The following is a 16,697-nucleotide window of genomic DNA, read 5'->3' as shown; positions in this document are numbered from 1 at the left end:
TGTCCCTGAACATTGAACATACCAAGCGGGACTGAGAGATGGAATCCAACTCCACCTGGAAGCTACAGGTTTCTCATACCTTATCCAAAAGTAATAATCCACTCATCCTCCTGCTATTTTCCCATACCCACACAGCCCTTGCAAAAATTTGGGCAGTCTATTCTCAGAACTTAAAAGGCTAGCAGAAGAGCTCTTTCTCCTGGCTTTGAAGGTCATTAGCCCTTTAAAGCCAGAATGAAAAGTACAGAAATACAGCTCCCACAAAGTTGCCATTTCCTGGCTGAGTAGCACAAAAAGGCTCTCTGCACTGCCTCTTTCAACTTTAAAGGGCAATACAGCTGGATTCAGGCAAGTGGGACAATCATGGACCTTTGCGATCTTCAAATATTTGAGTGAAGAGCTCTTCCCAGGTTGAGCAAAATTTCAACCCCTATCCCCATTCCTAATCCAAAGAAAAGGAAATCTAAGGATGTTGCACATGATCTCCTAAGCAATGCACATAAATTTGCTATTACAGTAATACCAAAGTATATCTTATTTCATTCAAGTTACTCAAAAACAATGCACAAAAACAATGAAGTTGTTCTTAAACTTTTGGAGACTCTTGTTCAAAACAAGAAATCCCTACTGTATCACCGCATAAACATCTATTTCAAGGATTTTCAAAATTGGTGAATAGCTTTAAAAAGAAAAGGGACAGACGTACCTAAATCTAATTCAAACTTAGTGTTGTTACATGCAATAAAACAGGAGTCAAATACAGAGATTTTATTTCAAGAACAGAAGAATTCCTCTCAGTTCCTCTCACCTTCAAATCTCTATGAACAATGGGAGTTTTGCATTGATGCAGCCTAGCAACAGCTTCACAGGCATCACAAAATATTCTTAGCACTTCTGGCTCAGTAAAGCCTGTCTGCAACCTCTGGTTCATCTGATTCACTACCTGCCCAGCTACAAAAAGAAGGCAGATATTACAATACTACATTAAAGAGGATGTTAGCACAGTGAAAACACTACTTATTCAAAACACAAACATTTTAAATCTCTGACCAACTATGAGCGCTGTTTTTAAAAAGTTGAAGTACCACCTTAAGACTCTCATTTGCCTGGGTATAAGCGCCACTGAATTCAGTTGGACTTACTTCTGAACAGACATTTTATTAATTAATTAATTAATTAATTAATTAATTAATTAATTAATTAAATATAACACCTTTCATCAAAAGATCTCAGGGCAGTTCACAGAATAAAAAAGTGAGTAAGACTGCACTTTTAATATAGCAAGGACTATCATATGAAAGTAACTATTGTGTGTTAGACAATTTTTTATATTTAAAGTGACAGAGGCTTACCACGACAGTATTCCATTAAGATGAGCACTTCCCAAACATTATCACTAACAGAATTAACAGCACAATCCAAATACCCTACAATGTTCTTGTGCCCAGACAGTTCTTTCTGAAAAAGAAATAATAGTTTAGCAATAAAGAAATAAATTTTTTTTAAGGGCTGGAAAAAATAGTATACATGCATTACTGCAATTAGCCTAAAATGCCATAGTCAAAGCTATCTAAAATATCACTATTAATATTATATATTTATTTATATCTCTTCTTTTTCCCCTCACAGGACTCAAGGCAGTTTACAATTAACATAAGGATCACTAAAAAGGGGGAGGGACTATATATATTTTAAAATCTATTAAAGCTGCTGATAATTACAATAAGGCAGCATGGCACCATACATTTCATTAAAAGCAGCTCCCCCCAAGCCTATTGAAACAAAATAGTTTTCACCTGCCGGCAGAAGAACAAGGAGGGAGCCCGTCTAACTTATCTAGGTAGTAAGTTCCAAAGTCCTGGAGCAGCCACTGAGAGGGCCCTGTATGCCTGTGAGGGTGGCAAGACTGAGAGAAGGCCTCTCCCAAAGTTCTCAAAACACAAGTGGTTTCGTATGAGGGAATATGTTCTCTCAGATAGCTTGGACCTGAACCATGTATGGCTTCATAGGTCTATCAGCACTTTAAAACATTTGCTTCTCGTGATTATCTTGACTAAACAGTTTGACAAATTGATTTATAGAGACTAAGTAAATAGCTTAAGATCGTATCCAATGTTGTACAAGCAGAAGGCAGCTTGTACAACAGATTTCTTTTGTTCCGCCGCCATAAAGACCCCTTTCCCACCACCACCAGAACCCCCCTTTGACCAAGGGTCAAAGGGAGCTACTGGACAATGTGGGACAATGTGCTGCAGTGGGAAGAACTGTCCACAATAAGGACCCCTACATGAGCAGTTTAAGATTCCTCTGCCTGTTATTTGATACAGGTGATGAAGTTCTGTTCAACATCTGTCTCACCACCAAAACTGCAATTCCCAGGGTTCTCAAGGAAGACAAAATGACTGTTAAACCAGTATGTCTGGATTGCAAGTGTGCCCTGAGAAAGAGGGGAAGGAAAAGGTTGTGAGAAAACGGAACAAGAGGGATACGCGTCCCACACTGCAGATTAGGTTTAAAAGGGTGGGTTACAGATTTGAAGAGGAGGGAAACTATAGAATTTATGGCTTGATTCCGAAGTCACATTAGACCATAGTTAAAATTAAATTATGGTTTTACATGAATGAGAATTGTGCTGGTCAAAAGGTCTCATTGCACTCCACCACTGCTTCCTTCATCACGCAGGGGAGAAAACAGACCACAGACTGCATTACCCCTGTAGTTTTTTTCTCTACAAGCAAACAATGGGCAGACGCCAAGGAGAAAAAACAATAATGAGTACTGGTTTGTAGGTACGATGAAGTCAGCCTCTGGTTCATTTCCTTCCCAGCGCACCAAAGGAAGGAGTGGGGGAAAGAGTGCAGTGACACCTTTTGAACCACATTAAACCACAATTTAATTTTAATTATGCTTTAACGTGATGGTCAAACCTGGCCTCTGTTACATTCACACTATCCTAGTGAAATGACTACGAAGAGTAATCTGTATTGTGTATTGCCCATGAATGTTATGTTAACCTCTATTAGTTTTAACACTATGTTTAGACCACATTCAACTATTATTTAGAAAGAAATGAATAAGCCTAGCCTTTCCCAGGCTCACACATTCCCCCTCTCTTCTCTTCCAGCACAGCCAGGGGTTCTGAAGCTTTTGCCCACAGAAGTTCCTATGTCTGTTTGAATGTAATACAAGTGAAGCCAACATATTCAAACTTTTTTTATATTAATGCATGCTTGGTATAAAAAATGAGTTGCTAGTATTGTGCATGCAGAAAAAAATGTCTTTCAATATAGAATTGGCCAAAGGAAAGGCAAAAACCTTCTGACTTTTTTGCTGCCTGAGGCTCAGTCATGGAATATGTGATGGGACATATATATACAGGGTCTTCATCTTTTGTCTGCCTTCCCAAGACCACAGAACACTGTCTGAAGTGGCTTCTGTCCTCTGCCATTTGGAGTCCAATTTATTTCACTTTGGATATCTTCAAAAGCCCTTCAACTCCTTGTTCTTCTGCAAGTGGGTGGAACTTGCATGTTTTTATGCTGTTGTTGTTTTCTCTTGAAAATCAGTAATATATACCGAAAAAATATGTTGACAATAAGGTATTATTTTACTTACCATTATTGTTATTTCTCTTTTGCAGATATTGAGGTCAGGCACATTATTAACATACATTCGTTTCAATGCACATCGGACTCCACCATGTGTATGCACAAGTAGCACTGTGGAAAAGCCACCTGAAAGAACAGAGACTAAAGTTTACTAGGTCTATAAACATATTAAGATGCTTAAGTATAAACAAATGATTTTATAATATTATTTTTGAGTTATAAATGAGAATCTGAAATGAATGACAGAATAAAGGACAAGAGACTATTATTGTACACCCACCCACCCACACACCCGGTATGAATGAACTGAAGATTGGAAGTGGGTCCTCAGAGAAAACCTCTACTATGCCTACAGCCAGCCAGCCTCCTGCTACTAAACAAAATAAGACCTCATCCCTCCTCTGTGCATATGGAGAGGACCTAGAACAGGCAGAGGACCTAGAAGTCACAGCTGACTAGTAAGCAAACCAATATTTGTTGACATTTTTAATTACACCAATGTCCAAATAAAACAGGAGCAGAGTTGCGTGAAGGATGTGAAATGCTGGATTTCTATGATGGCTCCAAAGATTGAACAGGACACAAAAGAAGGAAAATGTTGTTACAATGGTTCTGGAAACATTTAATATGGATTCAGCTAAGCTTAACACTATCTGGAAAAACAGATTGAAAATCCAAGCTGCCATTGTACCCTCACATCCAAACACTGCAAATTTCAAATGCATTCCAGCAGGTGGATTTGAATACAAACCACAAATTTTAAATCTTTAGCATCTATCAAGGCACTACTTTTTATCTCTTTGGACTATAATATTCAAACCATTCAAGTATTTTTATGTCCTACCATCTTCAGTATGAAAAAAAAAAATTCTACATAATAGTGTTTATGACTTGCTTTTATCTGTTTACAAGATGTTCAGCAGCGCATAAAGACTAAACACATACTTTAAAAGACTAGATATGCATACTATCACTGCTCAGTTCATGTCACAGGCATGGTTCTGGAATTACTGTCCTAATAACTTTGGGGCTATATTTGACAACTCTTAACAAGTATCTACCCTGTACCAACTTACCCCCATGGACTTCCGTCCTATTGCCAGAAAAGTAAGCCTCAAAAGGCAAAAAGCATATTATACCTAACTTCTGAAACTGGTCATGTCTCTGCTATTTATAGACAGCAAGACTCTTCACTGCATTATGCCCTATGGTTTACCTTCAGTCAGCTTTTAGCGTGGAAGCAAATTTGACCGTGCAAATACACCTATCTGTCCCAAATCAGTCAGTTTCCCTAATCTCAACAGCTTTTGCACAGCTTAATATACAACACTTACAGAGACCATGTACCTCAAGAGATCCAGTAACTTTTCACATGAAACAAGATTTAAGCTGTGGTTGGCCCTATATGAATGAACCCCAAAGATCCTCAGGCTTGCTTGTATTTCCCTCCTCCTTTGCATGCAAAAATTCCCACCCCTCCCTGCTTTGCAGAAAGCCAATTTGTCATTTCATCTAAACTGTCAAATTATGGTCTGCTTTTGCCCTAAAACCAAGATCAAAACATGCTGCCATTGCCACTTATGTAATGTGATATCATGGTGCCTCCGGTTACAAACTTAATTAGTTCCGGAGGTCCGTTCTTAATCCGAAACCGTTCTTAGCATGAGGTGCGGTTTCGCTAATGGAGCCGCCCGCTGCTGCCATGCCGTGCGAATTCTGCTCGCATCCCGGGGCAAAGTTCGCAACCAGGAGCATCTACTTCCAGGTTAGTGGAGCTTGTTACCCGAAGCATTCGTAAGGAGGACAGTACATAACCTGAGGTTCCACTGTACAGATAAAGCAAAGTGAGAAAAGAAACTTTACTGGGCATAATCAGATAATCAAGGACATGTTAGCAAGGAAAGGTTGGATCCAATGCTGCACTAGCGGAGTTCCATTCACCCAATGGATTTTCGGTTTCCTTTTATCTCCCCCTCATGCACTCCCATAGTCTGTCGGCAGGCTATCCTAACCCAACCCTGCAAAACTGATTTTAAGGATGAACAGGGGACTGGAGGGCACAGAAGATAACAGGAAGTTCTGTTGCACAAACAGATCCACAGTACTGGATACAAGCCAAAGCATTTAAGAAATATATTTTGAACGTGCCTGAAATTCTCTAAGATATTGTTTTGAAAGCAAATCAGATAAAAGATTAAGACACGTTGCACTTCTTCAACTGCAACATTAGTTCAAGCTTCCTACGCCTTACAATCATTTCTAGATTTAAGCTGCCAAAGAGGCCCTGTTCAGTGCCAAGGACATTTCATGGGCACACATAGTTCCTCCTTGCCCTGCATGAACCACACACCTGCAGCTGTGCACTGTAGGGCAAGAGCAGTAATGGTGGGCAAACTGTTTTTCAGGAAAGTTTGTCCACCAGTTTTCACCTTCTCACTGGGAAATTGCAAAGTTCCACGGCACGCAACATGGAAAATATTGAGGGGAAAGTGCAAGCAATTACTCCTATGCCATTAGGTGGCAATATAGCCTAACATATACAGTTTTAATTCCATCACAATTCAATCAATCATGATGATCTGAAAAATGATAATTTATTGTCACTCACAGGTAAACAAAAAAGGCTACACGTTATTTAACTATCAGTCTAATCAAGAAAGTGCTTATATCACTATGTAGATACAGCTTATATCACTATAAGTAGAGTTGAGTGTCCTGCTATATTCTAACGACTGTAGAATATAACTTGCATAGTATAAACAACCTACTTTTCAACAACAAAAAACATTTATTAGAGAACTGTGGGCCCTTTAATATCCTCAATACATTCCTTACTATACATCATGGAAAGCTAGTTCAGGTTTATGAAAAAACTGAGATAAGCGGAAAGCTTTTTCCGCTTAAAGCATGTGTCCAAATATCTTCAAAGAATGAAGCCACTTCCCAAATTTCCAAATTCCATTCACAGTAATACACTCTCAGACAAATTTTGACATCAAATCCATATTCATGACAAACACTGATATGCAACGTTGTTCCTTAATACTTAGGAGCACTGTCTGAACTTAAGTTGTAGTATGCAGAGCAACTTAACATTTATGCAATATTAGTTTTCAAGTTTCCAGACTCTCAGCAACTAAGACAAAAAAGCAGTACTAGTTGAACACACATGACTCTTCATATCCAAGCCTGTATTCCTGCACATACACTTCTGCTTCAAGAAGTTTTCCACTTCTCCCATGCTTTCATGAATCAGAGCAAGGAAACCCAATTGATGTTCGCTCTGATTCAGTGCTAAAGAGCAGGTTTTCCTGGGGATAGTGATGGGAAAAACAAAAAAACACTCAGACCCGTGCCTAGAAAGCATGGCAGAAGTGGAAACAACAACAAAAAAGGTAAACTGAGAACAAATCTTGGTTGCCTCATAATTTGTCTGGAGGAAGACAAACCACAACCATATATTTGGATATGCATCAGCCCCACGCTGTACTGCAGCAGCAGGACTGGAGAAGAGGATCTGAGAACTTTAACATTTGCTCATGTGTTTGGTTTACTCATGGTTTGGTTTACTACACGCAAACCCAGTAAAAATACAAGTGGGGCAGAAGGCCCAATCAACATAGTGTACAAGCCGCCACCCCCCAAAATAAACTTTTGCAGGCACACCTGACTGTTGTTCATTTTAACAATGGCAAGTTTAAATGAGTCAGCTCCAGCAAGTATAGCTTTAAGCAAACTCTCTGATACTAGTCCCCCCAATAATGTTAACACACACACTTTCTGTTATGGATGGCATGACAAGTCTGCTCACCCCTCTTGGTGCAACAGGGTTGCAGGACGGCAGAGGCTTCACTGGGGCCCTGATGAGGGAACTTGAACAGCAGTGCCCTTCCTGGTAGGCGGCTTAAACCCCCTCCGCCTATCAGGAACGGATCCTAGCAGGCACCCAGCTTTGGCAAATGGGGATGCAGGCTGGGGACTCTGGTTGTGCCAGGGGGTGGAGCCAACAAAGCAGGTAGGCTTCCCTCAATCCACCCCTTGCCCATTTAAGCAGCCTGTACCTGGGGCACTACCTGTTTGTTCCTTTCCAGGGGTTTTCCCTGCCCACCCACCCTAGGTTTAAGCTGATAGTCAATGACTATGCTGTGACTACAGTGGTCGCCGTTCTTTAAGCAGCCAGGTAGGAATTTGCTCACCGGGTGGTTTTGCCTACCTCATCCGGTGGTTTTGCCTACCTCATAGCAATCGTCTGGTTGGGCATTGGGGCAATCCTTTGCTTTGGATGGAGGGGAGGATGTAGTCTCCATTAACACACACTTGCTGGTTTGGATGACATGACAAAATGCAGTTAAACTAAAGGAACAAATGCTCCCAAACTCCTTTTCTCACCTGCATAGGAAAGATGAGCTGAAAGGGGAGCACGTAAGCCGGCAGCATGCTCCTGTTTAGTGTGGCATGAAAAAATATGGCCATTCTCTCAAAAATCCTTCCCACAAGTTTTCAAAGATTTTCCTTTCAATATGCAACGTATGGCAATTAAAGGGTACTCAAAAACACACCGAAAGAGAATAGGAGCCTGAAACTGATTCAGCACACTTGGATTATGCACACTTTTGGTTTTAATTCACTTACACATTTACAAATAGAGACCTTATACACACACACACACTCTATATATACATACATATACATATATACATATATATATACCGGTATATACACATACACACACACACACTCACACACTGTACAGTGGTGCCTCGCAAGACGAAAAGAATTCGTTCCGTGAGTATTTTTGTCTTGCGATGTTTTTCGTCTTGCGAAGCATGGTCCATCGCAACTGCGCCTCTTCAAGTGGCTTTAAAAAAAAAGTGCAAGACGTTTGCGTCTTGCGAAGCAAGCCCATAGGGAAATTCGTCTAGCGAAGCAACGCAAAAACGGAAAACCCTTTCGTCTAGCGAGTTTTTCGTCTTGCGGGGCACCACTGTACATGATTTACAATGGTTAGTAACTTTGAAACAGCAAAATCTGATAATGTGTCTATTTCTGTTGCTTATTCATTTTCTGGAACAATGCTTTCATAGAAAATGAGAACTCTGTACAAAAATATAACAACAGAATATTTCCATTATTGAAAGCTTCCCAGCCCACCTCACTAGAAAAGACATTTAAGTGAAAACCTTACAAGTATTTTTAAACTGCCTGTATTCAGATTGTATAAATACAGAGAACTTCTAATTTAAATAGAATTTAAGAGTAACACTAGTTTTGTAGCCAGCATGAAAGGAGATGTATAGAATGTTGCAAACTCTTACCACATTAGGAGCCTTTTATTTATATGTTAAGGCACAACCACCTCCAAGCAGCTCCTAACCTGCTGGAAGCAACGTGGAATGCCTTCCTTTAAGTGTCTCTGTATTGGCCTGGTTACCATACAGTGTGCATTACATCCAGCTATGCCAAAATCTCAGGACACACTGTGCTGGTTCAGATTATCATATCTTGTATTAAGATATACACAGCCCTTTTGTTCAAGCTGTAATTAAGCCATGAGATTTGTAAGCCGTGACATTTCCCTCCTTTGTCCAAACCAGAAAAGTATGGCTATCAAATTAGGAACAAGCCAAGACTATTAGGACCAACTTCAAACCATGGTTTAATACTTCTGGCTTGCTCCGAAACTGGTAACTACAGTTTCCCAGTTTGGGCAAAGCAATGAACTATGGTGAATAAGAAACTTCCTGGCTTCATAGTGAGTGGCTCCCAAAAGTGATAGAAGTTGTTTGTATGGCAAAAGGCTCTATGAGACCCAACTGAAATGACTGACAACTTTTCACACTGATTTTAAAGTGGTCTAAGTTGAACAAGTCTGTATCCAAATCCCCCATATCCCTCTCTAAGTTAGGGTAATCTATTGGGCAAACAGATATCTCAAACACAGAACAAGGTCAGAGGAAAATCTGATCCTCTATCCAGCTCTAAGCTTAAGTCAGGGTGGGTGGTGGAAAGGGACAAGCTTCTGTCTCTGACAGATCAGGGTGGGGGTGGGGGAGTCTAGTCTCTATACCTTCTTGATCTTCAAGCTGATGGGGGGAGGCAGAGCTAGCTAGTTTACCTCTGCATGTAGCTCCATATTTAGATTCAAGTTGATCTTACTTAGATTAATGTTGTTGATCATAGCCTGTGTTCCATCTAACCATGGGGAAATGGGGGGGGGGAGAGGCCAAACAAAATCTACCTACCCCTGTCACACATAAAGAACCTCAAACAAAATGCTGCAATACAGCTCCAGCTCTTAAACATAATTGTTCCTGTTTTGGGCTCCAGTCAATCTGGAACAAGAGTCAGGTAGCAGTGTTCAGAACTTGAGGGGAGGCCTTTAGGAGAGACAGTAAGAACTCCTGAAAACTTCCCCTTACTGCACTATATACATAAGACGCAGGGCTAACTTCCTGATCTGATCCCAAGTCCTCTGCTGCTGATGAGCACAAGGTTTCTTGGAAATGGAAAAAGTCAAAGGCACCTATTTTGTCTACCCACCCGCAGAAGTCTCCCCGTGGCAAGCACCCACCCCACCCCACTTTTCCAATCTTTCAAGGCTTGCCTAAGCTTGTTACTATCTCAATAAACCAATGTTTATTATGACACAAACACAGAAACTATTTCGGAATCATAAATACAATGTCAGTTATGCACTCATTCTGTTTTCTATTTCCCTTAATAAACTTTGTTTGCTAATTCTGTCATACTTTCTCCTGTAATATTTCTTTAAATCAAAACAATTGTGAGAGGGATAATATGGATTGAGGTGTTAGCTCTTTCTCTGTACACACATTTCTCCTCAAGATACAATCCCTCTCCTCTCCCATCCAAGCATTTTTTTTCTTTCTCTCTTTCTCTCCCTCTCTCACACACAAAACCACTTCACCCAGTTTTTCTACTCCTCTCCTTGCTTCCTCCAATCCAGTGTTTTCCCACTTTAAAAAACCCTCCCCACCCCTAAACACCTATCTGGCATCTAGAGGTGGGCAGGAGGAAATTGGAAAGGAAAAGTTTAAAAGTCCATTCCTCTGCCCCACCCCAATAGAATGCATCTTCCACATTTCAAGGTTTTAGTACCCTATACTAGTGCTGACGGCATCAAATATATCTGAACTTCAGAGAGCTGAATATTTAAGCATTAAAAGATACTAGAGCAGAGGTTTTCAGATTGTCTGATGACTAGCTGCATTCAGGTGGAACCACAATAAGGCTGCGTAACAGTCAATAATTTCTATGCTTGGCCCTGTACAGTACTTGATTCTCTCCCTGCCCCACTGCTGAGACCATTTTGACCACCCTTACTTCTTGGCCATCATTACTGCCTTTGGTTTGGCTAGGTCACAATGGCTGCCATGAATGTCGAAGCCACAACTAAAAAATCCATGTATATTGGGCCTCATGGCTTCCCTTCCTCCTGGGAGCTCTTTCAAGTTTCTGAGCTGCCCAACCAAAGTATTCCTATCCTGGGACCTGTGGGAGAATTTGAATTCCATCAAAACTCACTACTTTCCCTCCTCTCACAAAAGAGACTACACCACTTAATTCAGCCACTCAAATCTTCACCCACAACTGAATCCAAAGGTGTTTTCCTAGGAGTACAAGAACACTGCCTAAGAAAAAGGAACTGAAATCCAGAAGCGGCCCTCTTTTGTTCAAGTCCTTGCACAACATTATTTACTATTTTTCTATTTATTCTGTACCGTTAACAGTTTACAGCTTAAATTCCTTTCTTGTGCACAATCATTAGACATCATAATTATGTCAGGTGATTGACACCTGTCGAAGTTGGCCCATGAGGATGGGAGAGATAGGTCAATGAGGCTTGCTCAGTCCTGTGCACAGCATTTCCCAAACACCTGACTATCAGATGATTGTCAGACTTTTGAGAAGTGCTGCGCACAAGGATGAATAAGCTTTGCAAGCCCTGCACTAGGTTTTTGGTAAGTGTTGAACACAGGCTTGCAAAGTGACTTGTGCAGCGTTTCCCCAATCGGCTGGTTGTTGGGCATTTGGAAAGTGTTGCACGAAGGTCTGTGCTAAGTGGTTTCCAAGCACATGGCTTGCAAAGTTATTTGCACAGTATCTGACAATCAGCTGATTGTCTGATACTTCAGAAGTGCTGCACAAGGGGCTTTACATACACAACCAACAAGCAGTGCCTATAAAGCCCTTTCAGTCCAGCCTCATGTCATTTTGGCATCAGGTATAGGACAGATGGGTACGGGTTGCCTGAAACAGCCTTGCAGGCAAAATGGGGAGGCCTTGTGGGCCAAATTCAGCCCTTAGGTTAGAGATTTTGCACCCCAGTAATACACAACAAACCAGTATTTTTTATTTGACCATATGCAGTTTGTTTTGCAATGATTATTCAAATACTGTCAGCCATGCAAGACAGAAAACTACTCAGAAATACTGTGCATCAAATTCATGCCTGTTGGGAAATACCCATTATTCACAACTCTGGCAAACTTTTTTCCAACACAATTTTGGAAAAAATAAGATGAAGATAATCTGTAATAAGAATAGGGCATCTATCCAATAAAGTTAAGCACCTTCAAGTTCAATTTATTTAAAGACAACAAGTTTAATTCTGGCTCACTGAAGTCAATGAGACATATGCCTAACTCTAGCTAGTTCGTGCCTGTGGTAACTTTATCAAATGTAACTATCTGCAGCATATAAAAAAAAAACAAATTGCTACTATCAGCTTTGCTAATATTTATTTTCTAAATCAACTAAATAAATTACACTCTTATATTATGCAATTTGAGACTTACTTTCAAACACAACCACAGAATAGGGCTAACACACAAGTATTTGCAGGTAACAGGTTATTCACTTGAAGACTTCTCAATTCTATTTCATTTAAAATATGTAAACAAAAAAATCAACACGAGCTATTTGGCTACTTCAGAGATTCTGGATACTACAGATTATTAACAAAAACTGGAGAATGGGGGAGACCTAATGGCAAACTTCATTATAAACCAGCTACTTAACTGAATACTAGCAGATAAGTAAAGAGCACCTCAGACTTCAATCCACAGGCAAAAAGGAAGAGGAACAATGAACAGGCTTCCCATTCCTAACATCCCATGCACTGCCAGTACACACATAGGTATGGGAAGAAACAGAGCTCTATTAAATCTATCAGGTTCTAACATGCATGGGTGCTATCCATGGTGCAAATGGATCATTTGCAAAATGTTTTTGAACTGAAGAATGCTCAGGTGTTTGTTTGTTTGTTACTTTGAACACTTCCCCCAGCATATCTTAAATAAAACCACAAGACATCTATACTAACTCCTGGCAAATGGCATTTATACCTCACACAGGAAAGCATTTAAATGACCACAGAAAATATATTGGAGGAAAGGCACCTTCCCCAATTAAGTGGGTACCAATTAAGATAATTAAGATTTCAGGATAAAAGTTAGACTTGAGACAAGGTTTCACCTGTGCCAATGAAGCTGCCATCTAGCTGCTCTTAAATGGGCATGGATTATGGTACCTTTGTCCCACAGTATGGACTATAAGACTAACAAATATTAAATATTATTTAATGCACCATTTAAGCACCTAAAATGATAGGAGTATTTAACAGGATCTTTACCATCTAAGGGAAGTAACTTCAAATAATCTGTTTTTCAGAATGATACTTTATAATGCAGTTAATTTTACAGATAGGTTTACACATAAGACACACAAAAATATTTCTTTTAAAGGAAGCCACTTGTAATTTACCTATACCCCAGCCATGGGGAAAGAGGACTACAAGTTCTATTACAATCATTGCTTATAAACAGCATTTCCTAAATCTCTAGAAAAAGAAACTCATAAGCTTTAAAGCTTGCATAGACTGGCAAGTGAGTGCTAATAGCACAATCCTAAAGTTCTTTTTCAACATCAATAAAATAGTCCATTTTCTAGGGGTAAAGAGCAGAAATATAGCACAATATAGGACTTTACTGCATCCTATCATCCCCACAAATGACAGATGTATCTACAATAACCCCCCAAAAGACACATGTTTTTGTTTGGGTTAGCCATGCCCCAAGATGAATGGCACTGCCTGCAAACCTAAAAAAATAATAATTTTCCCCTCAAGAAAGAAGACACACAATACTGTACATTCATTACTTGATTAACATTATGTCTCAAATGCAGCAGCAGCAACTCTTTTTTGTCAAAAGATATGGACATTTTAAAACTGCTACATGTACCATAAACAACACAAGTGTTGTGTTGTGTGTGTATTACGGGGACACACAAATTCAGGGCTACTTCCCTGATTTTTATTAAAGGGATACTCCTGTAAGCAGTTTTTCAGGATAATCCTTTGTTTCATTATTTTATTTACAGCTGTAACTAAACTGTGAATTCTTACGAGTAAACACCACAATATGGCAAGAAGTTCTGCCTCACATTCTAGGGCAAAAGTGCGCACACACACACACACACACACAGCCCCTCTCCCTCTATAAAACCTAGTGTGGCTGGGTCCTCCAAGGCAACACACTCCTGTGTATTCCTCACAGTGCTTTTCACCTGCCACAGGATTCCACCCTCCCTGAAAAAAACACATCCTTATCTAAATGATGTTTACCAAAACTGTGTTCCATAGGATTTACAGTACTTTCTTATGTATGTGCATGCAGCTGGAGTCTGACCCTGACGATCAAGAACACACAACTCCACTGTTAAAGGACATCAGCGCAGGCAATAATGACCCATGAGGGGGGGGGCAATTAGAATGGACGTTGTGGTGGCTTTCACAGACCCAAACAAAAAGGTGGGTGGGGTCTAACTCAGTTTGGGGGCCTCAGATCCCCTCCCTATTCCCCAAAGATAAGAAGAGTGCCTCTCTGAGGCCCGCAGCTGGAGGAAACTACACCACAGGCAGCTGCTTCGGCACAGATCCTTATCATATACAGTGTTGTCACACTTGCGCCCTACTTCACACACGACACCTCCGGGGTGAGGGCACCGGTCTTGGGCGTGTCAAAAGGTGCGCTTTTGAGAGCAGTGCATGCGCCCTCCTGGCTTTGCAGCCGGATCCTGCTCAAGGGGGCAGCTACGGCCAACGCTACCAGGCAGTGGCGTAGCGTGGGTTGTCAGCACCCGGGGCAAGGCAAGTAATTTGCGCCCCCTAACCCTAACCCCCAGATGTTGCGCCCGGTGCGGCCGGCCCCCCTGCACCCCCCACGCTACGCCACTGCTACCAGGTGTGCAGGTGTGGCCAAGCGCTGCTGGCATCCGCATCTGGCAGTAGTAGCACCTCTTCCCCCAGAGTAGCATGCGGGGTTCTTACATTAGAAAAACACAAGGGAGGGGAAGAGAGAAAGAGAAAGAGGCGGCGAGGGGGGGGGGAGAACACGTCTGCAGCACTTATCGCAACTTACGGGTTCAGCAACTCCGTGGAGATTCCCACCCACACCCACCATCGGCTTACCAACAGCTGGCGTTGAACGCAGCTGGTCTTGCAAGTCATGGCAACAGCCGAGACCCCACCCCAAGGAGTCCTTGCACCCGATACCGAGGGGGGGGGGGTCGCAGCGGAGCCCCGGGCGCCCTCCGAGGCCTCTCCGAGAGCCCACCCCGCCTGGAGGTCCTTGCCCGGCCTACTTCCCCAGCTCACCTTCCGCCAGCAGCTCCTCCACCGTGACCTGGAAGCGCCCCACGGCGAAGACCCTGCTGCTGCCCACGGCCGGCCCGCCTCCGGCCACAAAGCCCGACACGGCCGCCGACGTCCCTCCGCCGCCGCCGCCTCCGCTACTCGTGCTGCCTCCGGTGCCGTCAGACTTGGGCATGCGAGAAAACTTCTTCATGGCGGGCGAGGAGCTCGGGGAAGTAGACCCGAGGAGGAGCGGGGCGAGGGGGAGAAGAAGCCTCTGCCGCCGCCGCCCAAGGAGCCGCCCCTTCTTCCCTCAGGGGCTGGGACCGCGGAGGCTCGCGCCAGTCAGTCAGCGCCCGGCCCCGCACTGGGGGAGCCCCAGGCCGCCGCCGCCGCTACTGTGGGAACCTGCGCTTGACAACCCCGGCTCCGCCGCGCCTCACATTCCGGGAAGGAAAGCGGCGTGTTATGTGTGTGAGGCGAGCCGAGTCTCGGCCACCCCCGCCTGCAGCGCCGTATCTCTCCTCTTCTCTCTCACACGCGCGCGCTCTCGCGCTTCTTCCCTCACAGAAAAAAAAAAAGACGCTGTGAGGGACGGAGAGACCCCTCCCCCTCCCGCTTCAGAACGAGGCTGCAGGCGCGCGCGCGCACACGCCGCCCTTTAACGTTTCGCGCGCACGGCTGAGGGGAAGGACGAGAGGGAAAACCCGAACTGGATCTCATGCCCCCGCCCCCTTCGCCCTCTCGCGCTGCTGTCAAATACTTCCAACGTCTCCCTGCTTGCTTTTTTTTTTAACCCCTTCGCGCAAGCCAGAGTTGTTGTTGTTGGGGGGGGGCGGGGGAAAGAATCATTGCCCTGAGGGAAGGGAGGGAAAGGCGAGCCTCGCCCCCCTCCCAAAAAAGGAGGTCTGCGCACGCGCGTGGCTGGCTCGTTACTTTTTTTCCCCCCTTCCTCTTCTTAACAAGTCCCCGCCCTCCTCGCAACGCCGCTCTGTGCTGCCGGAAGTGAGGTTGCCACGCCTGGGTAGCACGTGCTTGTGAGGGGTGGGGTGGGGGAAGCTTCGAGGGGGAACCGCTTTGGTTTGGCTGGCGCCGCCCATCTCTGCTTCGGTGGGCGCGGGCGCTCACGTGCTGCTGTTGCTGCCGCCGGGTTTTGTTTTTTTTCTCTTGCGAGGCGAACGTTCAAAGTCGTTGGATGGAGCCGTTGGAAAAGGACCGTTAGGCTAAAGTGGGGGGAGGGAGTAGGGGTGGAAGGGCTATAATGGAGTTTCTGCGCCGCTGGTGTTGCTGATTTTATTTATATTTATTTCTCTTCACTTTATATTTTTAAGAAAAATCTCAAAAGCGGTTTACAGAATATTAAATTAATAAAACATAAAATAATCTAAAGAAAGGCAAATACAGTCATACCTCGGGTTACAGATGCTCCAGGT

At 43.0% G+C, this 16,697-nt stretch overlaps 1 protein-coding gene across 4 annotated transcripts in view; it reads right to left on the bottom strand.

The window, feature by feature from the left end:
* The window catches only part of BMP2K (BMP2 inducible kinase), a 43,945-nt gene extending 27,579 nt beyond the window's left edge, over positions 1–16,366 (bottom strand). Inside the window, exons 1-4 of one of the 4 annotated variants that reach the window (XM_082238428.1) lie at positions 15,289–16,366; positions 3,616–3,734; positions 1,353–1,458; positions 809–951 (exon numbers count right to left, since the gene is read on the bottom strand). In XM_082238428.1, coding sequence (XP_082094554.1) covers positions 809–951; positions 1,353–1,458; positions 3,616–3,734; positions 15,289–15,478 — 558 coding nt within the window. In that variant the 5' untranslated portion in view covers positions 15,479–16,366. The remainder of the gene's footprint in view (positions 1–808; positions 952–1,352; positions 1,459–3,615; positions 3,735–15,288) is intronic. The other 3 variants (XM_082238426.1, XM_082238427.1, XM_082238429.1) reach the window with 3 other exon arrangements.
* Between the last annotated feature and the right edge of the window lie 331 nt (positions 16,367–16,697).

This window comes from Podarcis vaucheri (genome assembly GCF_965113315.1).
Source record: "Podarcis vaucheri genome assembly, chromosome: 9".
Taxonomy (NCBI): domain Eukaryota; kingdom Metazoa; phylum Chordata; class Lepidosauria; order Squamata; family Lacertidae; genus Podarcis; species Podarcis vaucheri.
Note: the sequence above shows the minus strand (reverse complement) of the source record. Positions and strands in the feature narration are given on the sequence as shown.